The 22,390-nt window shown below is 36.1% G+C and overlaps 8 protein-coding genes across 9 annotated transcripts; 2 read left to right on the top strand and 6 right to left on the bottom strand.

Moving 5' to 3' along the window:
• Nucleotides 1-432: 432 nt before the first annotated feature.
• Nucleotides 433-2,116, bottom strand: LOC110846355 (1,5-anhydro-D-fructose reductase). Its single transcript, XM_022093075.2, has 7 exons — nucleotides 1,956-2,116; nucleotides 1,695-1,876; nucleotides 1,558-1,570; nucleotides 1,036-1,471; nucleotides 807-969; nucleotides 615-712; nucleotides 433-559 (listed from the first exon to the last, which is right to left on the bottom strand). Exons 1-7 carry the CDS (start codon nucleotides 2,008-2,010, stop codon nucleotides 520-522), a joined length of 987 nt encoding a protein of 328 aa, XP_021948767.1. The 5' UTR covers nucleotides 2,011-2,116; the 3' UTR covers nucleotides 433-519.
• Nucleotides 2,117-2,165: 49 nt separating this feature from the next.
• LOC110846372 (aldose reductase-related protein 2) lies at nucleotides 2,166-4,116 on the bottom strand. Its single transcript, XM_022093094.2, has 8 exons — nucleotides 3,918-4,116; nucleotides 3,665-3,846; nucleotides 3,582-3,594; nucleotides 3,216-3,520; nucleotides 2,985-3,112; nucleotides 2,750-2,912; nucleotides 2,567-2,664; nucleotides 2,166-2,511 (listed from the first exon to the last, which is right to left on the bottom strand). Exons 1-8 carry the CDS (start codon nucleotides 3,970-3,972, stop codon nucleotides 2,457-2,459), a joined length of 999 nt encoding a protein of 332 aa, XP_021948786.1. The 5' UTR covers nucleotides 3,973-4,116; the 3' UTR covers nucleotides 2,166-2,456.
• Nucleotides 4,117-4,330: 214 nt separating this feature from the next.
• Nucleotides 4,331-6,149, bottom strand: LOC110846370 (aldose reductase-related protein 2). The gene is made up of 9 exons (XM_022093090.2): nucleotides 6,060-6,149; nucleotides 5,873-5,981; nucleotides 5,611-5,792; nucleotides 5,518-5,530; nucleotides 5,138-5,445; nucleotides 4,936-5,063; nucleotides 4,696-4,858; nucleotides 4,528-4,628; nucleotides 4,331-4,445 (listed from the first exon to the last, which is right to left on the bottom strand). Exons 2-9 carry the CDS (start codon nucleotides 5,928-5,930, stop codon nucleotides 4,397-4,399), a joined length of 1,002 nt encoding a protein of 333 aa, XP_021948782.1. The 5' UTR covers nucleotides 5,931-5,981; nucleotides 6,060-6,149; the 3' UTR covers nucleotides 4,331-4,396.
• A 5,064-nt stretch (nucleotides 6,150-11,213) lies between these two features.
• Nucleotides 11,214-12,431, top strand: LOC110846371 (pro-resilin). The gene is made up of 3 exons (XM_022093093.2): nucleotides 11,214-11,917; nucleotides 11,978-12,096; nucleotides 12,166-12,431. Exons 1-3 carry the CDS (start codon nucleotides 11,684-11,686, stop codon nucleotides 12,383-12,385), a joined length of 573 nt encoding a protein of 190 aa, XP_021948785.1. The 5' UTR covers nucleotides 11,214-11,683; the 3' UTR covers nucleotides 12,386-12,431.
• A 16-nt stretch (nucleotides 12,432-12,447) lies between these two features.
• Nucleotides 12,448-16,096, bottom strand: LOC110846365 (GPI ethanolamine phosphate transferase 2). The gene is made up of 8 exons (XM_022093086.2): nucleotides 15,814-16,096; nucleotides 15,202-15,702; nucleotides 14,955-15,119; nucleotides 14,352-14,811; nucleotides 13,441-14,254; nucleotides 13,046-13,364; nucleotides 12,835-12,983; nucleotides 12,448-12,759 (listed from the first exon to the last, which is right to left on the bottom strand). Exons 2-8 carry the CDS (start codon nucleotides 15,565-15,567, stop codon nucleotides 12,495-12,497), a joined length of 2,538 nt encoding a protein of 845 aa, XP_021948778.1. The 5' UTR covers nucleotides 15,568-15,702; nucleotides 15,814-16,096; the 3' UTR covers nucleotides 12,448-12,494.
• A 590-nt stretch (nucleotides 16,097-16,686) lies between these two features.
• LOC110846366 (BTB/POZ domain-containing protein 1) lies at nucleotides 16,687-20,444 on the top strand. Its single transcript, XM_022093087.2, has 4 exons — nucleotides 16,687-17,603; nucleotides 17,678-17,864; nucleotides 19,662-20,113; nucleotides 20,191-20,444. Exons 1-4 carry the CDS (start codon nucleotides 16,961-16,963, stop codon nucleotides 20,277-20,279), a joined length of 1,371 nt encoding a protein of 456 aa, XP_021948779.1. The 5' UTR covers nucleotides 16,687-16,960; the 3' UTR covers nucleotides 20,280-20,444.
• On the bottom strand, nucleotides 17,639-19,612 carry LOC110846369. 2 transcript variants are annotated; one of them, XR_002547582.2, is made up of 7 exons: nucleotides 19,386-19,612; nucleotides 19,148-19,313; nucleotides 18,701-19,076; nucleotides 18,351-18,637; nucleotides 18,179-18,281; nucleotides 17,883-18,119; nucleotides 17,639-17,808 (listed from the first exon to the last, which is right to left on the bottom strand). XR_002547582.2 is itself a non-coding variant. In XM_022093089.2 (6 exons), exons 1-6 carry the CDS (start codon nucleotides 19,501-19,503, stop codon nucleotides 17,997-17,999), a joined length of 1,173 nt encoding a protein of 390 aa, XP_021948781.1. In that variant the 5' UTR covers nucleotides 19,504-19,612; the 3' UTR covers nucleotides 17,639-17,996. The 2 variants fall into 2 exon arrangements, 1 of the variants encoding a protein (XP_021948781.1); XM_022093089.2 differs by having other exon boundaries at nucleotides 17,639-18,119.
• Nucleotides 20,341-22,386, bottom strand: LOC110846368. The gene is made up of 6 exons (XM_022093088.2): nucleotides 22,272-22,386; nucleotides 22,009-22,187; nucleotides 21,657-21,893; nucleotides 20,914-21,585; nucleotides 20,608-20,834; nucleotides 20,341-20,532 (listed from the first exon to the last, which is right to left on the bottom strand). The coding sequence occupies exons 2-6, from the start codon at nucleotides 22,156-22,158 to the stop codon at nucleotides 20,499-20,501; spliced, it is 1,320 nt and encodes a 439-aa protein (XP_021948780.1). The 5' UTR covers nucleotides 22,159-22,187; nucleotides 22,272-22,386; the 3' UTR covers nucleotides 20,341-20,498.
• Between the last annotated feature and the right edge of the window lie 4 nt (nucleotides 22,387-22,390).

Below are 22,390 nucleotides of genomic sequence, written 5' to 3'. Positions count from 1 at the left end.
ATGAAAATGTAATGTACCTAGAAAATCTGTCAACTTCCAACTTTGTTGTTGACGACGCACTATATACGTATGTACGTAAGTATACAAATATAAGAAACATCCGTCCATTCCATTCTTATGTTGTCACAAGGTTGCTTGGATCATAAAAAAATTATTTGTCGTCATTCATTAATCACTGAAAGTTAAAACCTGGCCTTATGTCTGTTTGTGCATATGTCTCACGAGTAAATTGGAGGATGGATAATTATTGTCTGGAGCTGATAAGCATATAGACCTATCAGCTCCAGACAAATCTTAGAGATCTTATCCTGAGAGTTTGAGTAGCTACTTAAATTATTGTTACATGCAATAAATTAAATTATTATATGCACCTCTGTACAACGCACAAAGTTAGATTTTCACAAAAAAATTCACAAATTTTTACGACCCAGATAAGATTTCCACAATATCTGTACTTTATTCAAGAACTGTTGGTGAAACTTATTTTCATATCTTCAAATTTTTGAAATGATAAAATGGTTATTTAAGTAGGTAGGGACATTCGGGATGCTTGTCGACGCTATAAAAAGAGAAAACATGAATGGCGAACATATTCTTTTAGAAGCATAACTTACCCTGGGAAACTATCCAGACCAAATGTTCGCCCTTTATCCCCACGATCCAATGCTTCCAGGCGTCCCATATCCACTGAACTCAGTTCAAAATCATAAATCTGTTAACGAAATAACATCACGGATTTTGAAATGGTTAGATGTAAATAATACATAAAGCATTGCATAACCATATGCAATTTGAATAAATCGTACCTCAATATTTTGGCGGAGCCTTTGCGGGTTGGTGCTCTTAGGAATCACAACAATTTTATGCTGAACAAGGAATCGCAAAAGTATCTGGGCAGGGGTTTTATTGTGTTTTTTAGCAATTTCTTTCACAACGGGTTCCTCCATTGGGTTTTGAGCATCAAAAGTTCTGACAACAGAAATTAGATTAGACTAGTGTGAAATTTCCTAAGTTTTTAATTACGATAAAACTTACACCCCCCGTGACGCGTACAAAGCACCACGACCTGGTGATCCTAGCGGACCGTATGCACATACTGTAATATTATGCTTTGCACAAGTTTCCCTCAAAGCCTTTTGTTGGAAATAGACATACAGTTCGACTTGGATGTTGCTTAAAGGTACTTTTGCAATTTTAACGATTCGTTCAATCTGCTTTGAATTAAAGTTGGAGACTCCGATGGATTTTATTTTGCCAGAATTGACTTGGGCTTCCATTTCAGTCCAGATGGCTTCAAGGTTTGTCGACATGTCGATCGCAATCTTTCCGTCTTGTCCTTTTGGGACAAGTTCCGTATCGTTGGAATATTTAAACCCAATTGGGGCATGAATCAAGTACAAGTCCAAATAATCCAGTTGCAAAGCTTCTAATTGCAACTGTACAAAATGCCCAACTTTCTCGGGAGTATTTCCTGTACACAAGTAAATACGTATGTAACTACTTATAGTTAGTTATTTCATATTTCTTCACAAATCCTTTAAATTATATTCGTCTTACCAATCATTGGTAGCTGTTGAGTAATAAGTGGTTCAAAGATACCGATAAATGTAAAGGGAATATGTGATTATTAGTTTACATGTGCAGCTATATATATTTATTAATAATTAAATGTCTGAACTCATGATGCATTTTACTTTTGTGACGATGAATAGCTCTTCTCGTGTGATTTTTCCAGAATCAATCCATTGTTTCAAAACTCTTCCAATGGTTTTTTCGTTAGTGTACATGTAAGCTGTATCGAAATGACGATATCCAGCCTGTAAAGCCTCATTCACCGCAGTCTCAATTTCCTGCTCGTTTGTAGCTAACCACGTTCCTGTTAAGTTTCACACATACTAAATAAAAATATTATCCAATGAAAATGCGACAAATTTAAATTATTTATGTAGCTTTACCAAGACCAACCAATGGCATTTTCCGGCCATTTGGAAATGTTACAGTTTGCGACATTTTAATATTTTTTCTCTTGCAATTTTACATGCACAACCTGGAGAATACGATTTGCTCCGGTAACAGGTGCAAGTGATGTGACGAGAGAAATAATAATATTAATGGTAAAATGGTAGTCTCGTGCTTTTAAGTAAGGTTGGAGTAATTGCAAAAAGTGCTTGTCATTATCATGAATAAGCTTGTTTTATTTAGCCAAAGTTACATCATTAAATCATGGAAATCAAGGTTATTTAAATGACACTGCATAATTCACAGTGATGTTATTTCAAGTATGTAAATACATTATCTAATATTGTGTATTAAATTGATTGCACGAAACTGATGGTTTAAGTAGAATTCACAAAAAATGATATTATCAAACAACATAATCATATATCCTTTGACGTTTTTCAGCATGCACATATGTACATACGGCAACAAAGGTAAGAATTCTTGAATTCGGATTTCTATTTTTGAATTCGACTCTTGATGAATTTTGGGCACTCGGGATGGTTATTTATTCTGTTAAAAAATACAATTCTAATTTGCTATAAAATACGAGAAATGAAATACAAACCCTTTGAATGCTGCAAACGTGAAAAATCGACCATCCTCCTTTCTATCCAATGCCGTGAGTCGAGTCATGTCGTCTTGTGATAAGTCGAAGTCAAAAATCTTAGGGGAGAAACAGAAACATTCTCAGACAAAACAAACAATAGAGGCATCATCAATATCGACGTGCTTATTTGTGTGTATGTACATTAATATTTGCTCTGAGTCGTTGAGGGTTTGTGCTTTTTGGAATTACAATTATTCCTTCTTGGACAAGAAATCGAAGGAGGATTTGTGCAGTTGTTTTATTGTGGTGTTCAGCTATCGATTTGACCACAGCATCATCCAGCAGACCTGGATCTTCGAATTTCCTAATGATAATAATTCGCTCGGGGGTTAAAAATCAGCCCAAAATATTACTATAATTGTACGCGTAAACTTACATTCCCCTTTTTTCAAATAACGCTTTGCGACCCGGACTTCCGATCGGCCCGTAACTGCAAACCGATATGTTATGCTTGCGACATGTTTCTCTCAAAGATTTTTGTTGCATGTAAACTTGTAGTTCCACCTGAGTCAAAGAGTCGAATTATAAATTTCAATTTTGCATCATTAAAACTTGTAGTGACAGTTAATTTGATATGCATTTTATAAATAAAATAAGAGCAACAAACTTGGATGTTTGATATTGGAATTCTTGCAATTTTCACAATTCTTTCAACCTGATCTTCATCAAAATTAGAAACTCCAATGGACTTTGCATGACCTGCATCAACCTCTTTCTCCATTGCTTTCCAGGTTGCTTCCAAATCTGTGTCCATGTCGTATAAGGGCTCACCGTCCTTAGCTGGCCACATTTCCGTGTCATTAACGTATTGCATTCCTATGGGCGAGTGGATCAAGTAAAGGTCCACGTAATCCAACTGAAGGGATTCCAAAGATTTTTTCAAAAAGTAGGGAACACGGTCAGGGTGTACACCTAAATATTCATAATTTATAGTATAATCACACGAAATTATTGTCATTTAATTGTCACGTACCAATTCCTGGAAGCTATTGTGCACCAAAAAAAAAAACAATTATTCACAGAATTCCAAGTTGTAAGCCATTGTGAAAAAATAACCTTCGTTACGATGAAGAGGTCCTCACGTTTCACACGTCCAGAGTCAAGCCATTCTCGAAGAACCTTCCCGATGGATTTTTCATTTTCATACAAATATGCAGTATCAATATGCCGATAGCCGGCTTTAAGGGCTTCGTCCACCGCAGATTCTATCTCTGTCGCATTGGTTGCTTGCCAAGTCCCTAAAAATATGTGTACAAGGAACTGATAATTAAGTTGGTGAACGCAACAAAATTTTGTATCGGTTTCTTACCAAGTCCAACAGTTGGCATTTTATACCCACTCGCCAATTCTACGTACTGAGCCATATTTTAAGATTTTGTTTATTAAAATTGATAACACAAAGATTGTTTGGCAGAGCAAATGACACAAGAGACTGAAAATACGTGTTAATGTGGAATTACATATGTAAATATGCATGGCATGGCAGATTCTCGAATTGCTGGTTGTCTTTCGGGATCCTATACATGGTAATAAAATAAAAGATTCGTGTAGAAATCCCAAGGTCAATATTTTATGGATGCACCCGTCCCACTAGGTTTTTATTCATGTACAGACAACAATAGACAAAGAGGTGAGATAGCTTTGTAAGCAGCATGAGTTTATCATGGCGTCACTCTGATTATTAAACTCAAATCGTATTTTAATGTAATTAAAGCAAGGATATAAATGTGTGCTCTAATATTTATTTATGTACTCGATATAGTTCTAAATACATGAAAAAATATCCATTTACTTTGACAATTTGGCGAAGTTTGGACATTCTGGATGGTCCTGAGCTCTATAAAAGGTTGCAGGGTAATTTTTTAGTACATTTAAGTTTAAAAGTTTATAATAATCTTTTAAATATGTTGCGAACAAACCCTTTGATGTTGTCAAATGCAAAGAAACGACCTTCGTTCCCATTTTTGTCCAATGCTCTTAGTTGAACCATCTCATTGTTTGTTAATTCAAAGTTGAAAATCTTAAAATATGTTAATCAAATTAATTTTCCTCCTACACATCAATGGAAATTTTAATTAAGGACCTACGTCTATGTTTTCTCTAAGTCGCTGAGGGTTTGTGCTTTTTGGAATTACAATTATTCCTTCTTGCACAAGAAATCGAAGTCCAACTTGTGCAGTTGTTTTATTGTGGTGTTCAGCTATCGATTTAACCACGGGATTATTCAGTATACCTGGATCTTCATATTTCCTAATGACAGTATATAATTTTTCCCAATCAAATAATTAAGATAATGATTAATTTAATATTTGAAACTAATTATTTACATTCCATATTTTTCCCAAGCCTCCTTGCGCCCTGGGCTCCCAAGACTGCCATATGAACACACCGATATGTTATGCTTAAGACAAACCTTGCGTAAGGGTTTCTGCTGCAAGTAGATTTGTAGTTCCACCTGAACAGCAAGTCAAAGTTTCTAAATGAAGAATTGACGAATGTACTCTTATATGTAGATATGAAACCAGTAACCTGAATGTTTGATATTGGAATTCTTGCAATTTTCACAATTCTTTCAACCTGATCTTCATCAAAATTAGAAACTCCGATGGACTTTGCGTGACCTGCATCAACCTCTTTCTCCATTGCTTTCCAGGTTGCTACCAAATCTGTTTTCATATCCAGCAAAGTTTCACCGTCCTTGTTGGTTGGCCATGTATCGGTGTCACTAACGTATTGCAAGCCCAATGGAGAGTGAATCAAATATAGATCCACGTAATCCAATTGGAGAGCTTCCAAGGACTTTTTCAAAAAATGGGGAACACGATCAGGGTGAATCCCTAATTAACAAATATGGGTTAAGAGTTAAGATGCTTCATCATTTTTTGTACGAGTGTTTTATCAGTACATACCAATCCAAGGGAGCTGAAATTTGGATACAATGTGTGATTCTCATATAGTATTTATTAGCAGTGATGAAAATGTGTCGTATTTTCACTATGTACCTTTGTGACAATGAACAATTCTTCTCGTTGTACACGTCCAGAATCGAGCCATTCTCGTAGAACTTTTCCAATGCATTTCTCGTTTTCATACATGTAAGCAGTATCAATGTGGCGATATCCAGCTCTAAGCGCTTCGTTCAGAGCTATTTCTACTTCATCTTGATCCTTGGCTTGCCAAGTCCCTGAGAATCAAAGTTAAAAATAATACTACTTTGCATAATGAAATAAACTAAGGGGTAATCTGGACATGCAAATAAATTACCAAGTCCCACTAATGGCATTTTATGGCCACTTGCTAATCTCACATAATGATGATCCATAATTATTGCTCTTGGAGAGTCAAAGTTCCGAATAAAGTGTTGACCAGTAAACTAGAAAATCGAAACTAAATAAATATACGTATGTACAGACATACACTCGCTTCACAATTCACATTTTCTCAACCATACAATTGTAGGTACGAGTCCCGAGTACAGACTATTTCATGTCCAAAAATGTTGGTCATGTTCGCAATGACAAGGCACATGATTTTTACGAACTATACCCATCACGAATGTGATCAAGTCATGAAGTTTAATCATTTATAATCAGCTTACTTCATACATCAAGGTCAATATACATGGATTGCTGGAGTGCCCAGTTTCGTTTTTTATAACAATTAATTAATTATTATTAATGTTTGACTCTGCAAGTCAAATGCAGATAAATGCAGAGCTGGTCGAACAAATAATAGCAATGCAGAAAACAGTTATGGAAAGAAATAATATATCTAATTACAAATTAAAAACTACAATGCGCTTTCATTTACCTTCACCAACCCAGAATTTACACACACATTGTGATTCTACTTCTTTACAATTAATATGTAAATAAAAATAAACTCCTCTGCACATTCATCTACATATTAAACCTGCCGACAGGGAGCCTCGACACGTCAAACCGAGACTAGTATTATTGTTATTATTATTATTGCTATTACTAACATACGAGCCAAAAATTGAGCAAACAGTAGCATTATCTTTTAATGATGAAAAAAGTTGGTTCGTCATTCATTTCAAATTTATCATGGGAACGGGCAAGACAATCACTTTATTTCGTGATGTGACCCTTGTCGAGACTAGAGTCCATATTTGGTCGAATGCAAATACTAAATACGAAGCGGAACAATGCATTATTTTCCGATTATCTCGTATTACGTGGTTTCATTCGTTACCTATATTTTAATTTATGAGGGGACACACGCCCTTAAAATATCTTAATGACTCACCGTGCATACATTTGTCATAGATCTGCATATGCACACTCTCCATTAATTCAACATTATTATTTGCTTCAGGCTGATCGAAGACATTCTCCACTAACTAAAGATCAGGGAGTGATTTTTAAATGATTTGGCACGGATGATGCAAGTTATAGAAATAAGCATGCCTAACTAGATATACATCAAATTAAATGTACATTAGCAGTTCCATTACACATAGAACTGCGTGGATCATGAATTAATTAATAATATCACCCCAGGAAACTGGATTCTTTACCTGCAAGAAACAGATATATTCAAAATTCAGCTGATAGACAATTAATTTATTTCCCAATGGATCTCAGCTCAGCGGATATCAACCAACCAACAAACTAAATAAGATGCAACATTTATACAGGAACGCACATACTTGCGCCAGAAATTACGATTATCTTAAAGGCTGCTTTAAATTAGAAGAACATTAATCATTAAAGTTATTTATCAATGAGGCATTTCGCTGATATTTCAATGATATTCATTCATTCATATATACCTGCAAGTACACGTCTGATATACATATATCGATTCAAAAAAACAATAATATGTAACATCAGCTCACGAACTTGTCAATCACACACGTTCTTTACTATATACATATGGATATACTCATGTGTTGCATATCGAGGTATATTAATTGATACATGACTAAGAAATGACAGAAAATTAATCAGTGTACTACGAGGTGTTGGAAATTTATAAGGACCATAAGAAATGCGACATATTTCGATATTTCCCATTTTCAAGTATTTCCAACTCGTGAATCATGATCAGACCCTCCTTCTTCGTTTCGTCAATCATTTCACTACTTAACATACTTTTTTTATTCTAAAAAGGAGTTAATATTTTGCAGAAGGTTTTGCCTTTCATCCGTTATTACAAGACAGCAACATGCTTTGCCCTGCGAAATATAGCCAGTAGCTACATTAACATATACACATGTACCTAGAAGATGACTTGTGTATGTTGAAATGTGGAATTAAATATATCAATTCCGCATTGGGACCTTATTTATGTAATTAATTCAAATGAGGAGTTAATGATGGATGCAACATCCTCTAAATGCAGTTAATGATGGGCCCATGAAAATTTCATAAACATAATCAATATACGTACATCAGTGGCAGGATATTGTAGTAATGGAATTTCATTGTACACAGTAACGTCTAATCCTGATTGATTTCTGGGCACCTACCTGTGTGCATGTACACAAAAGAATGTATGTTAAATATTTATTTCCAATTTAATTTTCTAAACGTCTGATCGTTAAAGACTTATGTATAATTGTGCAATGTTGAATTACACAAATGGTAGGTATGTACATACTTACATGCATTTCAAAGGCATAAATAAAACAAAGGAATTGTCTTAGTCAAAACTAAGTCAGTAGCTGCTAAACATGAAAATGTAGAATATAATATGAAAATGACATTGAAAACTTTTGTCTAACATCTCTAATGAACCATTAAAAAATTATGGACAATACTAAAATAAGTTTACATTTTGTAATGAGCCCTTAATTCTTGTTAATATGTGCATATGGCACACGTACATAGAAGCAGTAAAAGAACTGGCAGCATGTTAACGTGGCATTGTATCACGTGTTTTTTGTTTGAATTGTTGTGTCTCAACTTTCCCTTCCTCCATGTATTCAAATGGCGATTTTGAAAAATGTTCACCGCCTTTCGTTTTTAACAATATGAAGATATTAATGCACCTAAAAATCGGTGATTTTTAGGCTTACATAGCTAGGAGATAAAAATTTTGATTTTTTTCTTCAATAAAGAAATATTTAAATTTTGTTGATTATTTTTCATCTATTTTATATTTATCTTCTTGTTGAAGAAAAAAATCAAAATTATTATCTCCTAGCTATGTAAGCCTAAAAATTACCGATTTTTAGGTGCATTAATATCTTCATATTGTTAAAAACGAAAGGCGGTGAACATTTTTCAAAATCGCCATTTGAATACATGGAGGAAGGAATAGTTGAGACACAACAATTCAAACAAAAAACCCCGCATCAGCCAGCATGCTATTCCGCCTTAATGTATGTATGTACATATGCATATACATATGTCATTGCATTTATCCATTTCTGTTGAAGCATTGTATATAACTCCTTTGTTTTTTAAAGCTGACGTTGGTTAAAATTGGTTCAACGAGCATCTTTTAATATTTGGTATTGTGAAACTGTGAACCATTTGAAACCGCCGATGACATTGAACTGTGACACTCCCTCCATGGAAAATTTGGCGTTCAATAAAGATTGTGCACCACAAGTCTTGTCTCACTTGAAATAGGTTGTTGCATATAATCCTCGGTAACCTGCAATTATGTGCAGCGATAAGATTTGCAAAACCTTGAATTAATTAAATCAGTACAAGGTGTCTTGCATCTCTAACAAACATCATTAGTTCATAAGGGGGAATATGATACGATGAAGGGATGACAAGCAATTTTTCTATATTATTGGTTAACCACTGTTGTTTTAGTTGGCACTAATAAGCACTCGCCAATGCATATGCACTCGTATCATTGTCACTTGCCCTGTAGATACTCCGACAGAGCTGAGTTTCGTCATCTCCACAAAATAGCAGATTGATCCAAATCCAAATATGAATGATTAGATCTCCGTGAGACAAATACAAAGGGGAGAATCCTTCAGACGGAGTTCATCTTGCACGAATTAAGTAAATGAAATATTAAATAATAGAATATATTGATTTGAAGCATTAGTCTTCAATAGAAATTTGGACACTTGAAGTGTGCAGCTACGCCCCCGACCAAATCAATCGAATCTCGCTAGAGCTTATCAAAGACCAACAAAAAAGAGTAAATAAGCAATGTCTAAAAAGGTGCACAAGGGAGATATTGTGCACCTAATTGAACAACTTTGAAGAGTTAGACGGTCAAATGAAGATGATGAGCAGTCATGACATGACGGCTCAATGACATTTAAGGTTTACATATCGGTATTTTAACCCCTATGTTTTATGATCAATTGAAGGAATGGCTACTACGTTCTACAAACATCGGATAATTACAGAAGCAATAGTACACAATATTCGGGTTTTCTCTCTGCTCCCCAAGCCAATTATCAACAAGGTATTTAACCACTATTGTTACATATGTATTATTTTGAACATTTTATCAGGAAAAATATATTAAGAATAATTGCTACTTAAATATGATGCAATCCTGCAAAATGTAGTTAAGCGAAACGTTTTCTGACTGACCGATTCTTATCTGATCATGATTTAGATTTCTAAGGATAAAATCACTTCCATTCGACTGAACATTGCGACATTACATATTCGGATAAAATGATATTCAAACTTTTCACCGTTAACAAATTAAATAGAGCAAAAGCGATTTATGGAAATTAATAACGATAATCTATACATTCCCTAAAATTGTTGCAGGAAATGAAAAGGTATCGTTTGCATACAAGATGATTGGCAATTATTGCCTACTACTTGTTAATCACAATTCCTTGTATACTTTTGTAAAAGGTTTTTTAATAGTAGCTGAAATTCTGCCGTAAAAATATCTGCTAGGCAAGCTTTAAATATTTAAAAGTTGTGAATTAATATTTAATGCGCTCAACCTCTCTCGTGTCATGTCACTTGAACTGTCGACGAAAGTTCACCAAGAACAATCATCCATCAGTGACTACACTAAAAATGTAAATGTAATATGCGTGCAAGTTCTCGCAACATGTTACAATCTTCACCGTAGATTAAGCTGAAAGTATTTCACTCATTGGAAACGCTTGTTCGTCAAGCCAGAAAGGAAGTGCTAGTAGATAATAAATGACTCGCATTTTTTTACTCTAATGCTAACAATAATTTAAAAAATACACCCAGTAAAATATGATCGGATTGATTTTGGAAACATATAAACAGGTCCCAATGTTTTCTCCCAGAAACAATACCGAAGTTTTTACTGCTTACTTAAATAAATGTAATTTATAATTAATATACAGCTCAAATACTCAAAATACATATTTATAAGACAAGTTGGGCGGCATAACGCTCAACTTTGTAGGATCAAGCTTTCCTTTTCGCATGGGCAAGAAGTTTAAGAGTGAATCTGCCTTTTTTAGCGACGAATTACGATGTATGTAGGGTGAGATACTTAACGAAAGGGAAGTTGATCATCATCGAAAAGGGGCACAAAGGGACCCACTTCCATTCACCCTCTCATCCAAAAACACTCACCTTAAACAATGATAAAGATCAGACTGTTATGGTTTGATATTGGGCCGATGCTTCTTAAATACGTATGCCGATAAAGTTACGTGTTCATTAGCACAAGTGACATCCCAGAGGAGCAGAATACTTGTGTGGTCAGCAACGCGTTGAATAAAAGGCTCATTGATCGATTGTCCTTTGTTCATTTTTATTTTCGAGTGTGAAGAAAGCGTCGTGCACAAAATCAGATCGGCCAGTCAGACGCCCTACTGTTTCTCAACACCGCAACCAACAACAAATTCATTCAATTTTAATATCGAGAATTATCTCTCGTGAAAGCGTAATTTGACAGAATGCATAAACATGTGCATCTGGCTGAGATTGGATTGACGAATCGTTTGATAACTTATTGTTGGTGATTTAAATTATAGTCACTCTACATAAATATTACGTATTCAAAGTGAACTCTTTCCGATAATTATTCGTGGCGATAAGAAAGTTTGGATTCTTTCATTTTTGAAAAGCAAAGCGAGTTCAGTTGGCTGCAGAATTTGTGGTATTCTTCATACTAAAATCCAAGATGTGGCTGCCAACAAAGACCGACAAATATTTTGGATTCTCGGTGCTGTGCATTACCATTGTGATCCATGCAGTCCCTACATCGCAACAGCGCAGGCAAGGATACCAAAGTCGAAGACTGGGGGGTTTCACTGGTGGACAAGGATCCAGCAATTTAGACATTTTACATGCCCCTCAAGAGAAAATGGCGTCTGTGTATGGAGAACAACTCCAAAATTTGGACACGCCGGAATATGTAAATAACTGCATGATGCTTATAAAGTCTAATTAGCTAATAACATAAATTTGTGAATAGGAAACTCCAAATTATGATTTCAAATACCAAGTTCATGGGGGTGGAAATTATTTTGGACACGAGGAGACTAGAAAGGACTCTAGAGCACAAGGACGCTACCATGTCTTATTACCTGACGGGTAAAAATTATGTCTATAAAATAAAATTCGGCAAAAACAATAAGTAATCGGTAATTATTTTTGATTTAGGCGAATGCAAGTGGTAACATATTTTAGCGATCACACGGGTTATCATCCAACCATCCATTACGAGGTAGTGGGACTGCCACCCAAAGTCAACCAAAATCTAAATTTGATGCCTCAAAATGATGGATACAGATCAAAACGAAGCAGATATTACAAACATAGTAAAAGAGTGCATCTGAAACATCCGGTGTCCTTCAAAAGTTCTGACCAAGGGTTATTTTAACTTCTCACTGCTTATCGTTAATAAAAATCAAAATAAGCTAAGCATATGCACACGTTCATAAGTTATGAATCATAACTATACTTCATTTATTGCTGGGATAAAAAATATTTTAAATAAATAAATAAATAATATTCAATATTAAATGCATCACAGTTTGACTAATAAGATATAACAGTTTTGGCACAAACACTGACCAAATAAACAAATGGTTGGAGAACATGAGCAATGTGACAGAGTAAATTATGCATTCCACCCCATTCGAGAGTAAGCTTATCACAGGGAGTGGATTAGAAATTTTGTTCCGATATCTAGGTTTCTTATTTGACAAGACATGGTAAGTAGAATTGTTGGAGGTAGTGGCTTTAGTATCAGACCTACAACGGAACATTTGAGGTTAATTTACTTAAGTTAATAATTTAAAACGATGAACACAGATAAGAAAGTCATACCTGATGGATGCAAAATGTAGATATACAAGAAAAGGATTTCCATATGTATTTAGGAAAATAAAAATCGCGATTAAAACATTTGAAGCAAATGATCCAAGACCAATATAACCAGCACTAACATCGATCGTCGCTAATCCGTTAGAATTGCCCTGAAAAATTTGGAAGGATTAGATAAGTAATTCCTGTAAGTTGATAAAGAACCATAATATACCTGGTAAAAAAAGGAATTATGGGCAAACCAAACAAACGCAACCTGAGTAGACAACGGTACATTATTTGCAACTTTGCTTAAGTTTGTTTGGGATTCCAATTTCAGCATTTGATGATGATGGAAAAACGAAATGAGTTCCAACAGTCCTGTCAACAGCAGTCCAACTACCAATATATTTTGCTGACGCTGAAGATGCAGAACGACTAGCAGAATTCCAGTGAAGATACTTTCTCTGGCTGATCTTCTCCACAATGTAATTATTGAGTGAAATAGGATCATTAAAAATGTGATTTGTTGAATACCCACTTCACCAAAAAACCTGAAAATAATTTATTTACTTATAGTTGTAGCCTTTCATACATGTGTATTGACAACATTAAAGATGCAAATCTTACGAAAATGGCCATAGTTTTGAGAGAAATTCGCTCTTATTCACAATTTTGCACCACCAGGTCAATCCGAGCGAAATAGCACAAAGTTTTGTATCCCTACCCGAATAAACTAGAAATCTCCAAACAAGAATAGTTCCAATCAGTGCAGAGAGCCATGTCAAGTTTTCCCAAATTATAATGTCGTTTATGTCCGGTATATGACTCCATTTATCCCCAGTCTGATTGAATGTAGTTAGAATTCGATGATAAAATAAAACCTTCAGCAGTTTCCACGCACTCATGTAATCAGTAACATTGTACCAATAAAGGTTTAACATGACACAGCTAAATATAAAATAACGGATATAATGTTCTTCTTCTATAAAACTAGAACTGAAATATATAAGCAAAGGTGGAAGTATTGACAAAATCACAGCATAATTTGCTCCATTCCACACAACCGATAGCATCCGTGCAGTTAAGAAAAATGCTACGCCTTCAACAATAATCAATAGAACTACACCAATCAAAACATAATGTCCAGAAATTGTTCCCTGTTCCTGCCTTAAAGACCTTAGTGCAACGGCCAGTTCGTTTTCGAGTTCAATATACTTTTTAATCGAAAGTGGCTTCTCAAGTTTGGAAATCTCGTTGAACCATAGTCGATAAGTTGCAGCAATTCTTGCTTCACCAAGCATTTTCATCAAATGTTTACAATTATCTTCGTATGTGTGTGCTAGCGTTTGACTGGATTGGAAAGATTCTACAATTTCTAGTATCAGTTTCCCTTGTGATTCTTCTGGCATTCTCAGCCTCCACAAAGCAGCCAATGTGGGAGCTATTAGAATAGCAAATATTTTTCATCAAATTATGTATGGCCATGCATGATTTCTTACTCTAAAGATTATTTAATACAGAAAATGGAGAATTCCTACCAATATCAACCTGGTTAATTGAGGAGACTATCGGCTTCAGATTCTTCATGTGCGAGATGCTAGTAATAACAGCTGCCAAAGGGGTAGTAATTTCTTCGTAACTGCTTCCCCCATGTCCTCCAACATTAGCCATTCCATGATCACCAGTGACGATTATAACACTTTTATTTGAATGACCTTTTAACTTTGAAATCCTGTTGTAAATCTTTTGAATGACTTTGTCCATTTCTTTTAATTTGCTCTTAATTAAATCTGGTCGTTCCGTTGGACCGTAAACGTGGCCTATATGATCGAGGCCCAAGTAATGTAAAATTAAAAATTTGCAGTCTTGAATATTGTTTAAATTCCTAGTCACATTATTATCAACTTCATGAAAGTCTTTCACGAAAAAGGAAGTAACTCCTTCTGATTGTTGAAAGAATTTTGACGTCCCATCTTGATCGGCAGGAAATAGGCGAAGCTGCGTAGCAAAAAAATATATTAGCATATACCTCCGTCCGATCAACAGAAAACTCGACTAAGAATTGCCCTATCTTTATTTTGTCATCGATAAAATTATCAATGAAAAAATGTACATACGGGCAGAAGCCCCAAATGTCTTACCCATGTCTCATCCCCGAAAAAACAAATTCCCAAATCATTTCTGTTCTCCCTAAGAAGTTTAATAATGTTGTCCTGCGTTAGTAGATTAGAAGACAAACTATTATCCGACGTCTGTAAATTCTTGAGAATGTCCAAATACGTGGGTGCCTTTCCAGTCATCATGGTCTGTACAATTATAGGATGGCAAATGTAATGTAGTTATAATTATTAGAAATGTTTAGGTACACATGAATAGAAAGTAGCTTACCTTAACCCTTGGAAGCGTAACCGTTGGCGAGTCCACCGTGACGTTATACAACAATACACCAGTCTTTTTGTGATTTTTCAAGGAAGTTAAAAGGAAGGGAAAGTTAGTCGGGGTCATCATGTCCACTCTCAATGCGTCCACAATGATCAAAACTACTTGATTAGGCATCGTCTCGGGATCAATAACTTGCTTATAATCAATTTTGTGTTTCGAAGTATCGTCGCCATTTATATTGTCTTGCTGCTCCTGATGGAGGTTCAACTCCAAGTTACCCACAATTCCCAAAAATAACAACGACAGCCCCACCACTTGACCCAGAGCCACGAAGCAAAGGGCTATCTTGTATCTTACAATTGTTAGCGACATTTTACAGTGTGATGTGCAATATTTATATTTGTAATTATTCAGTCTTGCGTCACCGGAAGAAAGTAAACACTTAATCCATTCTGGTCAACCAGAGCCCCATCCCACAGCAGCATTCATGAAAGATTCTCCCATTTTCTAGAAACCATAAAATTAGATCAGTATCAGTGAATCTGTAACTCATCAGTTGTGACACAATAATTACATGAATGAATAACAAAATGAACTTCAGAAAAAGTAAAAAGTTACTTGAGAATATGTGTAACATGTTGAGAACTGAGAACAAATGGTGTGATCTGGACTAACTAATCACTAGTTGGTCTGCATTGTAATTTCTTCTAATTTCCCTTTTACAGATGCTGGAGAAAGCAACTGCCAGAAGTGAGGGTAGAAATTGGGGGTGAGTTGTTGCTGGGAGTGTTTTACTATATGTGTCACTGAAAGAGCAACTCTCTCCCGCAACCGCAAACCGGCCGTTCTCCGCTTTCCCCGCACAACTTTCTCTTCCGAACCTAAGTAGCTCACTCGCAGTGCCAGAAGAGACGCCAAGAAATCCACGTCTCTCTTTTATTGTTCTTAAATATTGCATATTCATATGTGGATACGATGGGTATCTAATAGCATTTGTACGTACAATAATTATAAGCGTGTTATTATTACTCATCATATTACATAATTATAAGCATATCATTATTACTGTATGCAGTGTTTATTTAGGCCGAGTCATAGGGTCACAGTCCACTTCTAAATTTTTGTCAGATGGCCCAACTACTATTCATAATCTACTATTACTACTATTCAACTACTATTCAAAAATGTTCCCATAATCTAGCATTCAAAATTTCAGCTTTCCAATTTGAAAAACTGTATGGGTCAGGATTCATCTTGCAAAAGTATTCCTAAATTTGACCTCGTATTCTTTAGTTTGAATGTGCCCTTGCGCCTTAATGGATACCAAAATTCAACTTTCTGCAACAAATTTAAAAAATTAGTTTGGTCACCCTATTGGGCCTTAGATAACAAAATCGTAAAATCTGCTTCGTATTTGTTAATCTGACCTGCCCCTGCAGGACTATGCCAAATTTAAGGCTTCCCCTTCCAACCTCTATGACCCCCACCGGTCAACCACTAACCCCTAGACCGATTTTGCCCAGCTTCGGCTTAACTTGCGGTTCCATATGCCCCGACTCGGGCTAGAAAGATGCATCTTGCACATTTCATAGGACAGAGATTCGCACGCAGTGTAATGTGTAACGTTCTAAAAATAGAAATTGCACACACATCTGAGTTTACAGAGAACCGAGGAAGTAGTATCTTATTTATGCACGTTTTAGGCGATTAAAGATCCTCCTCTCCTATATACAGTATTGGTACATGCCTTGAAAAATTTACAAAAATGGGGGAAATAAATACAGGAAAAGAGAAAGCAATCAATAGGACCACATCAGCGACTTTGGAACCTTGGCAAGTCGTCCTTTCCAAATCTACAGATCGGTGGCTGTACGTTTGGAATAACAAATTGTTCACGGACGTCGCATTCTCGGTTGGGTTTGACGAGGAAGTGATCGAATGTCATAAAATATTGCTCGTTCTTCATTCGCCCGTTTTTGAAACAATGTTCGGCCAACGGTGGCAATCGAAAGAAATCCACATGCAAACAATCTCCCTTCCTGACGAGGAGATGGAAATTTTCAAATTTTTTCTCGAATTTGTATACACTGGCTCCTTCTCGACCAGTGATATCGACAAACTCATTTCAGTTCTTGTCCTTGGGAAAAAATACATGTGCAACCAACTCATAAAGAAATGCATCGAACAGCTAACGGATGCTCTCACAGTTCAAAACGTTATGCAAATCTATCAAGTTGCCGAGCTCATGGATGAACCTGATCTCAACAAGGCGACCGAAGAATATATTTTGCACAATGCAAATTCACTCTTCACTTCTGGAAAAATTACCAAAATTAACAAGACTGACTTGGGAAAAATTTTGAAAAACGACGAACTTAACGTAGCTGAGATTGATTTGTTCAATGCAGGTTCATAAATAATTCTCTTCAGGAAGTTATACAAGTTTTGTTACATTATATTTAATACTTTTATTATTCTGCAGTTTACTCGTGGGGTCGAGGTGAATGTTTGAAAATGAACGGAAATCCTGACGATTCATCCTTCATGTATGACGTACTAAAGGACGTGATTCCACTCATTAGATTCACTAACATGAGCCCTGAAGACTTTTCTCTGCAAGTGGTACCCAAAAATATTTTGCCATTAGAGGACACCGTCACCATTTTCAGGTAGTCAATTATTATTACAATTATTATTTTCCTCTATTATTCAATAAATAAATTTTATATATTGCACTATTAACAATATAAAAAACTTCTTCAAATCCCTTTGAATGTGGAAATGCCCCCGATGCGGCGTCATTAACAACTCTTTCGTGTACTCGATTGTCGTGGTTGAGCTGAAGATTTTGTCTTTTTGTCTGGGGGTTCATCATCTTGTTCCTCAGAGTCTTTGTCCTCTACTTCTTCTCCTTGATGTTCATTCTAGGGGAGCAATACATGATTAAAATAATGCCACTAAATAACTAAAGTGGAGTACATACTTTGTAGTGTTTGACAGTGGTGCTGTAAAATGAAGAGGAATAGTAACATCCTGATGCAGGGCAAGTGTGCGGTTTGAGTCCTAAGTGGGAACAGGCGTGTTCACTGTAACATCAATAATAATAATATTAGCATAATAATTCCCATGAGGCCATGACATACAAAGTGAATTACCGAGAAACTAACAACCCGGTGTGCATTTTCCCACACTCTCGTCCACTATCTCGTCCCCAAATGCACCTATACTTGATGGCCTTTGACCCCTCTTCAAGTGGGAGAAGCTCCATCAGGGCATCACATTTTGCAGCGTCCTCCTCATTAATATCGGGGATCCCGAATGTATTCCTCTTTGGTGGTTCTGTTCCTGGGTGGTACATGGCTCGATGAGAATGTCGGCTAGCTGGTGTTGCAAAACTGCAGGGACACAGATTACAAGGGAATGCATCGGAGTAGTGGCTTGACTAGAAACATTAATATTATATACAATACCATTGAAATTGTTTGAAAAAATAAGAAATGCATACAATCATGTGTTGCAAATGACCACTCGCGATCCCTTGGATAACTTCACCACATAATACACATTTGCGTCTTTCTTGTGATGGTGGGAGTGGTCTAGGGTTTTGTAATTTTTCTGGAGGAGGAGGAGGAGGGTTGTTGAAGTAATCCTCCCTGATTTGCGGAAGACGATGGAGAAATTGCCGCAAATGTGCATCAATCTTCTCGGCATATTTGGCCAACACTACTTCTGAGCTGTATGGGGCTTTGGCACACACTACTCCAAACTTCCTCCGAATGCGGAATCTGAGTTGGTCAGCGACCCAAGAATCATCCGTGTAGATGTGGAAAGAGTAGGTCAACTTAGGGTCAACTTTCCAACCCCATTGTTCTTCAAGTTCTCTGTAAATTGTTCATTTTTGTAAATGCATCTTGATAATGAATGTTTGTAAGATGAACCATTTATCACTTACTTAACTTTACAACCATCGAGGTCCAAAGCGTTGCTATTAAAATTACCGACGACAGATTCCGTTTTCACTATAAGACACGTACTTGCTGGCCCCTTATTCACAGTCATGTCCCTCATATCCCCGTGTTTGTCAGTCAGAAGAGAGAAGTAAATTTGAGTTAGTTTCTCTAAAATAATACAATTTATTAGCATTTGGTTCACAAATTTATTTAGAGTGAAGTGTAAATAATTAAAATTACTTTTAATATCCTGCTCCGTCATGACACGCATTTGGATGTCATCATTGTCGTCTTTCCAGAAGAATAGATCCACCCCCACTTTAGGCTCCTGTCGCAATAACTCACTATCACTAATCATTTTGTGAACAACAATAAATTATATTTATGATTCAAAGAGAAACAACAAAGAACTAAATTATTGGTTTGCCGGGTTGCATATGAGAGAAGCTCTTTGTTGTTTTTCCCGCTCCTTCATTCCAAATCTAATGTGTATTTTCAGATTGATTTGTATTTCAGATTTATGACGACGCCACAAGAGAAAAGAGAGGAGGTAAAGCCTGATGTGCAACTTAAATTCAACACGACAAAGAGGTCTCTGAGCTATTTTGTCTACAACTTGCGACGGCTAAAAGGACACGGCTTTGACTTTGGAAGACAATGGAACAATTTTTGTTTTCAAACAGATCGTGATATTAGAGTCATCAGTTTAGGATTTTTCAGAGCCATCGAACCCAACGCAGTGTTGGACGTAGGAGTGAAAATACTGAATCATGAAATGACTGACACATTGGCAGAAATTATGGACACGAATGTAAAGAGTTTAGTAACAGAAGATGTTTTTCATATCAAATTCAAGACACCAGTTCGGATCAATAAAGATGTTTTGTACACGATTTCGTACATTGTGAAAGGAAAAGAAACATTCTATAAAAGTTCAGTTGGGGAATCACAAATTGTTGCCAATTGTGGTAATTGACAATAATAATAATAATACTAATCATGATTTATAATCGATATTAATTGATATTAGAATTGTAATATTTAGGTGCAGAAGGAAAAGTAACATTTAAATTTAAAGAAGCTGTGCAAGATAATGACATGGATCAAGTTCCAGAGATTTGCTTTCGTTTATAACACCAAAAGAATTTGTTTTACTGAATGAGTTCATTTTCATGCAAGAAAAAAACGCGATGTGTTTATATGAAAATTACTAGTGTTTTAATCAGTCTTGTTTACAGTAAATAACATTATTCAATTTGTCTCATTACAATACAAATTAAATATATCACTAATAGTTGATGTAATGTCTGCTTTGTCGAAATGTTTACCGCGTTTAGTATCAGATCATCGCCCTTAGACATCAATGTCATCGGTATAATCATATTCTCTAAAACGACACACAATTAAACAAGTATTAATTATTAGTTACTAATAAGTTTGGGAAATAGTACATTTCGCTTACGGATTCGACGGAGGAGGAAATGGCCGTAAGGAAACTGGAGTACTTGGATCTGTATAATAGCTCGAGAAATCAGGAACTGGTCGCTGGAAATAAATATCCTCTGGGACTGGAAGCTGAGGTTTTGGCTGAGACTTATTCTTCTTCTTTTTAGGGCGATTTGGAAGATTGCAATAATACTTTTTGGGAGGTTTAAATGTCCCAGGAGCAATCATACCAGGCACTGGGAACTAAAATTTGATAGTGCAAACCAATAAATAAGAATCTCATTGCATTAGTAGCCTGGATCTAATAAAATAAAACTCTCACCTGTTCTCCTGCTTCAGGTGTAAATGACTCGACCGCATGACGTTTCATTGGGATTCTTTGTCGTTGATGATCAGTCAACAGCTGCTGTTCACCAGACGAATTCGATGATGGTATAGAATTAGATTTTTGAGGCGACTCAAATGAAATACCGGCATTATCTAAATTGTCGAGTGATACATCTTCATCAAATGATGATGAGATGTCTTGATTTGGTTGTTGCTGCTGCTGTTTGTTATTAAACTCGTGTCTTTTGAAGAACAATGGTTCAATAGTAACATTCGAATAATGATTATTGCCACGTCCCATCGCTGCTGGAACATCAGGACGCGGTGGTGGATCAACTCCATAAACAATTGGTGGCGGTGGAGGAAATCCAGCTCCAACGGGGTCTCGTAAAACTCGTCCTTCTGGATTATAAAAATTAGCCCCTCGTGAGGGTGGTGGATAAAATCCTCTCCCCGAGAACATGGGTCGTGGTGGACCGTTACGCATGTCATTTCTTGGAGGACCGCTGTACTTCTGTGGATAGGCGTCATACCAAGGCATTTTTTTCTTTGGGCTGTAACTTATAGCCGTGTTCAAGATTGGCTCCACAGTTATTTGCTGACCATCCCATGCATACCCATTTAAATCATTTATAGCTGCTCGCATATCACTAATGGCTTCGATTGTCTAAAATAATGCATCAATTGCAAAATTCCGTACTGTTGTTCAAATAATATATAATAAATATTTTGACGTACCACTATTGCTTCATTATCTGTAATCTCCACGGCTAGTATGGCGCCATACTTTCTGAATAGATCTCTCAAAGCATTGGCCGATAAAGCAGTGGGTACATTTCGAACTCTGAGACGGGTTGACGCCACACTAGGGCCTTCCTTGTGTAGCGACTCCTCCACAGCCATACATTTACCATTGATTAGCTTTGAATTCAGCATCAGAATAGCATTCCTACCACTGATTTCATCTTCCATGTGCTACAAAAATCGTAATTTTGAATGGAAAAAGTAAATACAGGATTAAAAAATTATGTAACGTCAAGTTGAGTCCTATTAAAGGGTATCTCAACTTTGCGTTTTATTATTAACTCACAACAAAGGCCAACGTGTTCTTAAAAATCTGGCATTCCACTACTCGTCCACAAGTTTCAAACACAGTTTTCAGCTCTTCCTGCGTTGTTCCATAACCCAGGTTTTTTACGAAAAGTTTGAACGTTGTAACTTTGTCTACACGTCCAGCCATGGTGCATTTGGTACCTTGGCCTACCGACCCTAAAATAATTAACACTAGTTCATACAAAATTATAACATTAATTGGAAATTATCTAATTGTTCCTGATGAAACTTAATCCTTACCAAAGATAACTCAAACTCAACCAACGTAGTGTCCAGTATCCAATTCAATGTCCATTTACATGTTTACATCTGTTTGTGTGTGCAGCATAATCCGCAGGCTTCGCTTCGCGGGTATCCGG

The sequence above is a fragment of the Folsomia candida genome, unplaced genomic scaffold (genome assembly GCF_002217175.1).
Source record: "Folsomia candida strain VU population unplaced genomic scaffold, ASM221717v1 Fcan01_Sc003, whole genome shotgun sequence".
NCBI classification, from domain to species: domain Eukaryota; kingdom Metazoa; phylum Arthropoda; class Collembola; order Entomobryomorpha; family Isotomidae; genus Folsomia; species Folsomia candida.
Note: the sequence above shows the minus strand (reverse complement) of the source record. Positions and strands in the feature narration are given on the sequence as shown.

Coding starts and splice junctions, on each gene's coding strand:
- LOC110846355 (XM_022093075.2), bottom strand. CDS start 2,010: ATGTCGCAAACTGTAACATTTCCAAATGGCCGGAAAATGCCATTGGTT. Junction 1,877..1,955: donor AATGCCATTGGTTGGTCTTG/GTAAAGCTACAT, acceptor GAAACTTAACAG/GAACGTGGTTAGCTACAAAC. Junction 560..614: donor GGTCTGGATAGTTTCCCAGG/GTAAGTTATGCT, acceptor CTCTTTTTATAG/CGTCGACAAGCATCCCGAAT.
- LOC110846372 (XM_022093094.2), bottom strand. CDS start 3,972: ATGGCTCAGTACGTAGAATTGGCGAGTGGGTATAAAATGCCAACTGTT. Junction 3,847..3,917: donor AATGCCAACTGTTGGACTTG/GTAAGAAACCGA, acceptor ACATATTTTTAG/GGACTTGGCAAGCAACCAAT. Junction 3,113..3,215: donor TTCCAATATCAAACATCCAA/GTTTGTTGCTCT, acceptor TCTTTGACTCAG/GTGGAACTACAAGTTTACAT.
- LOC110846370 (XM_022093090.2), bottom strand. CDS start 5,930: ATGGATCATCATTATGTGAGATTAGCAAGTGGCCATAAAATGCCATTA. Junction 4,629..4,695: donor GACTTAGAGAAAACATAGAC/GTAGGTCCTTAA, acceptor ACATATTTTAAG/ATTTTCAACTTTGAATTAAC. Junction 4,446..4,527: donor GCATTTGACAACATCAAAGG/GTTTGTTCGCAA, acceptor AACCTTTTATAG/AGCTCAGGACCATCCAGAAT.
- LOC110846371 (XM_022093093.2), top strand. CDS start 11,684: ATGTGGCTGCCAACAAAGACCGACAAATATTTTGGATTCTCGGTGCTG. Junction 11,918..11,977: donor ATTTGGACACGCCGGAATAT/GTAAATAACTGC, acceptor ATTTGTGAATAG/GAAACTCCAAATTATGATTT. Junction 12,097..12,165: donor CATGTCTTATTACCTGACGG/GTAAAAATTATG, acceptor TTTTTGATTTAG/GCGAATGCAAGTGGTAACAT.
- LOC110846365 (XM_022093086.2), bottom strand. CDS start 15,567: ATGTCGCTAACAATTGTAAGATACAAGATAGCCCTTTGCTTCGTGGCT. Junction 15,120..15,201: donor TTACGCTTCCAAGGGTTAAG/GTAAGCTACTTT, acceptor ATAATTGTACAG/ACCATGATGACTGGAAAGGC. Junction 14,812..14,954: donor TTTTCGGGGATGAGACATGG/GTAAGACATTTG, acceptor TTTGCTACGCAG/CTTCGCCTATTTCCTGCCGA.
- LOC110846366 (XM_022093087.2), top strand. CDS start 16,961: ATGGGGGAAATAAATACAGGAAAAGAGAAAGCAATCAATAGGACCACA. Junction 17,865..19,661: donor GACACCGTCACCATTTTCAG/GTAGTCAATTAT, acceptor TTTGTATTTCAG/ATTTATGACGACGCCACAAG. Junction 20,114..20,190: donor ACAAATTGTTGCCAATTGTG/GTAATTGACAAT, acceptor TGTAATATTTAG/GTGCAGAAGGAAAAGTAACA.
- LOC110846369 (XM_022093089.2), bottom strand. CDS start 19,503: ATGATTAGTGATAGTGAGTTATTGCGACAGGAGCCTAAAGTGGGGGTG. Junction 19,314..19,385: donor GACGGAGCAGGATATTAAAA/GTAATTTTAATT, acceptor GTATTATTTTAG/AGAAACTAACTCAAATTTAC. Junction 18,282..18,350: donor ACCGGGTTGTTAGTTTCTCG/GTAATTCACTTT, acceptor TTGATGTTACAG/TGAACACGCCTGTTCCCACT.
- LOC110846368 (XM_022093088.2), bottom strand. CDS start 22,158: ATGGCTGGACGTGTAGACAAAGTTACAACGTTCAAACTTTTCGTAAAA. Junction 21,586..21,656: donor CAGATAATGAAGCAATAGTG/GTACGTCAAAAT, acceptor GCATTATTTTAG/ACAATCGAAGCCATTAGTGA. Junction 20,835..20,913: donor CACCTGAAGCAGGAGAACAG/GTGAGAGTTTTA, acceptor ATCAAATTTTAG/TTCCCAGTGCCTGGTATGAT.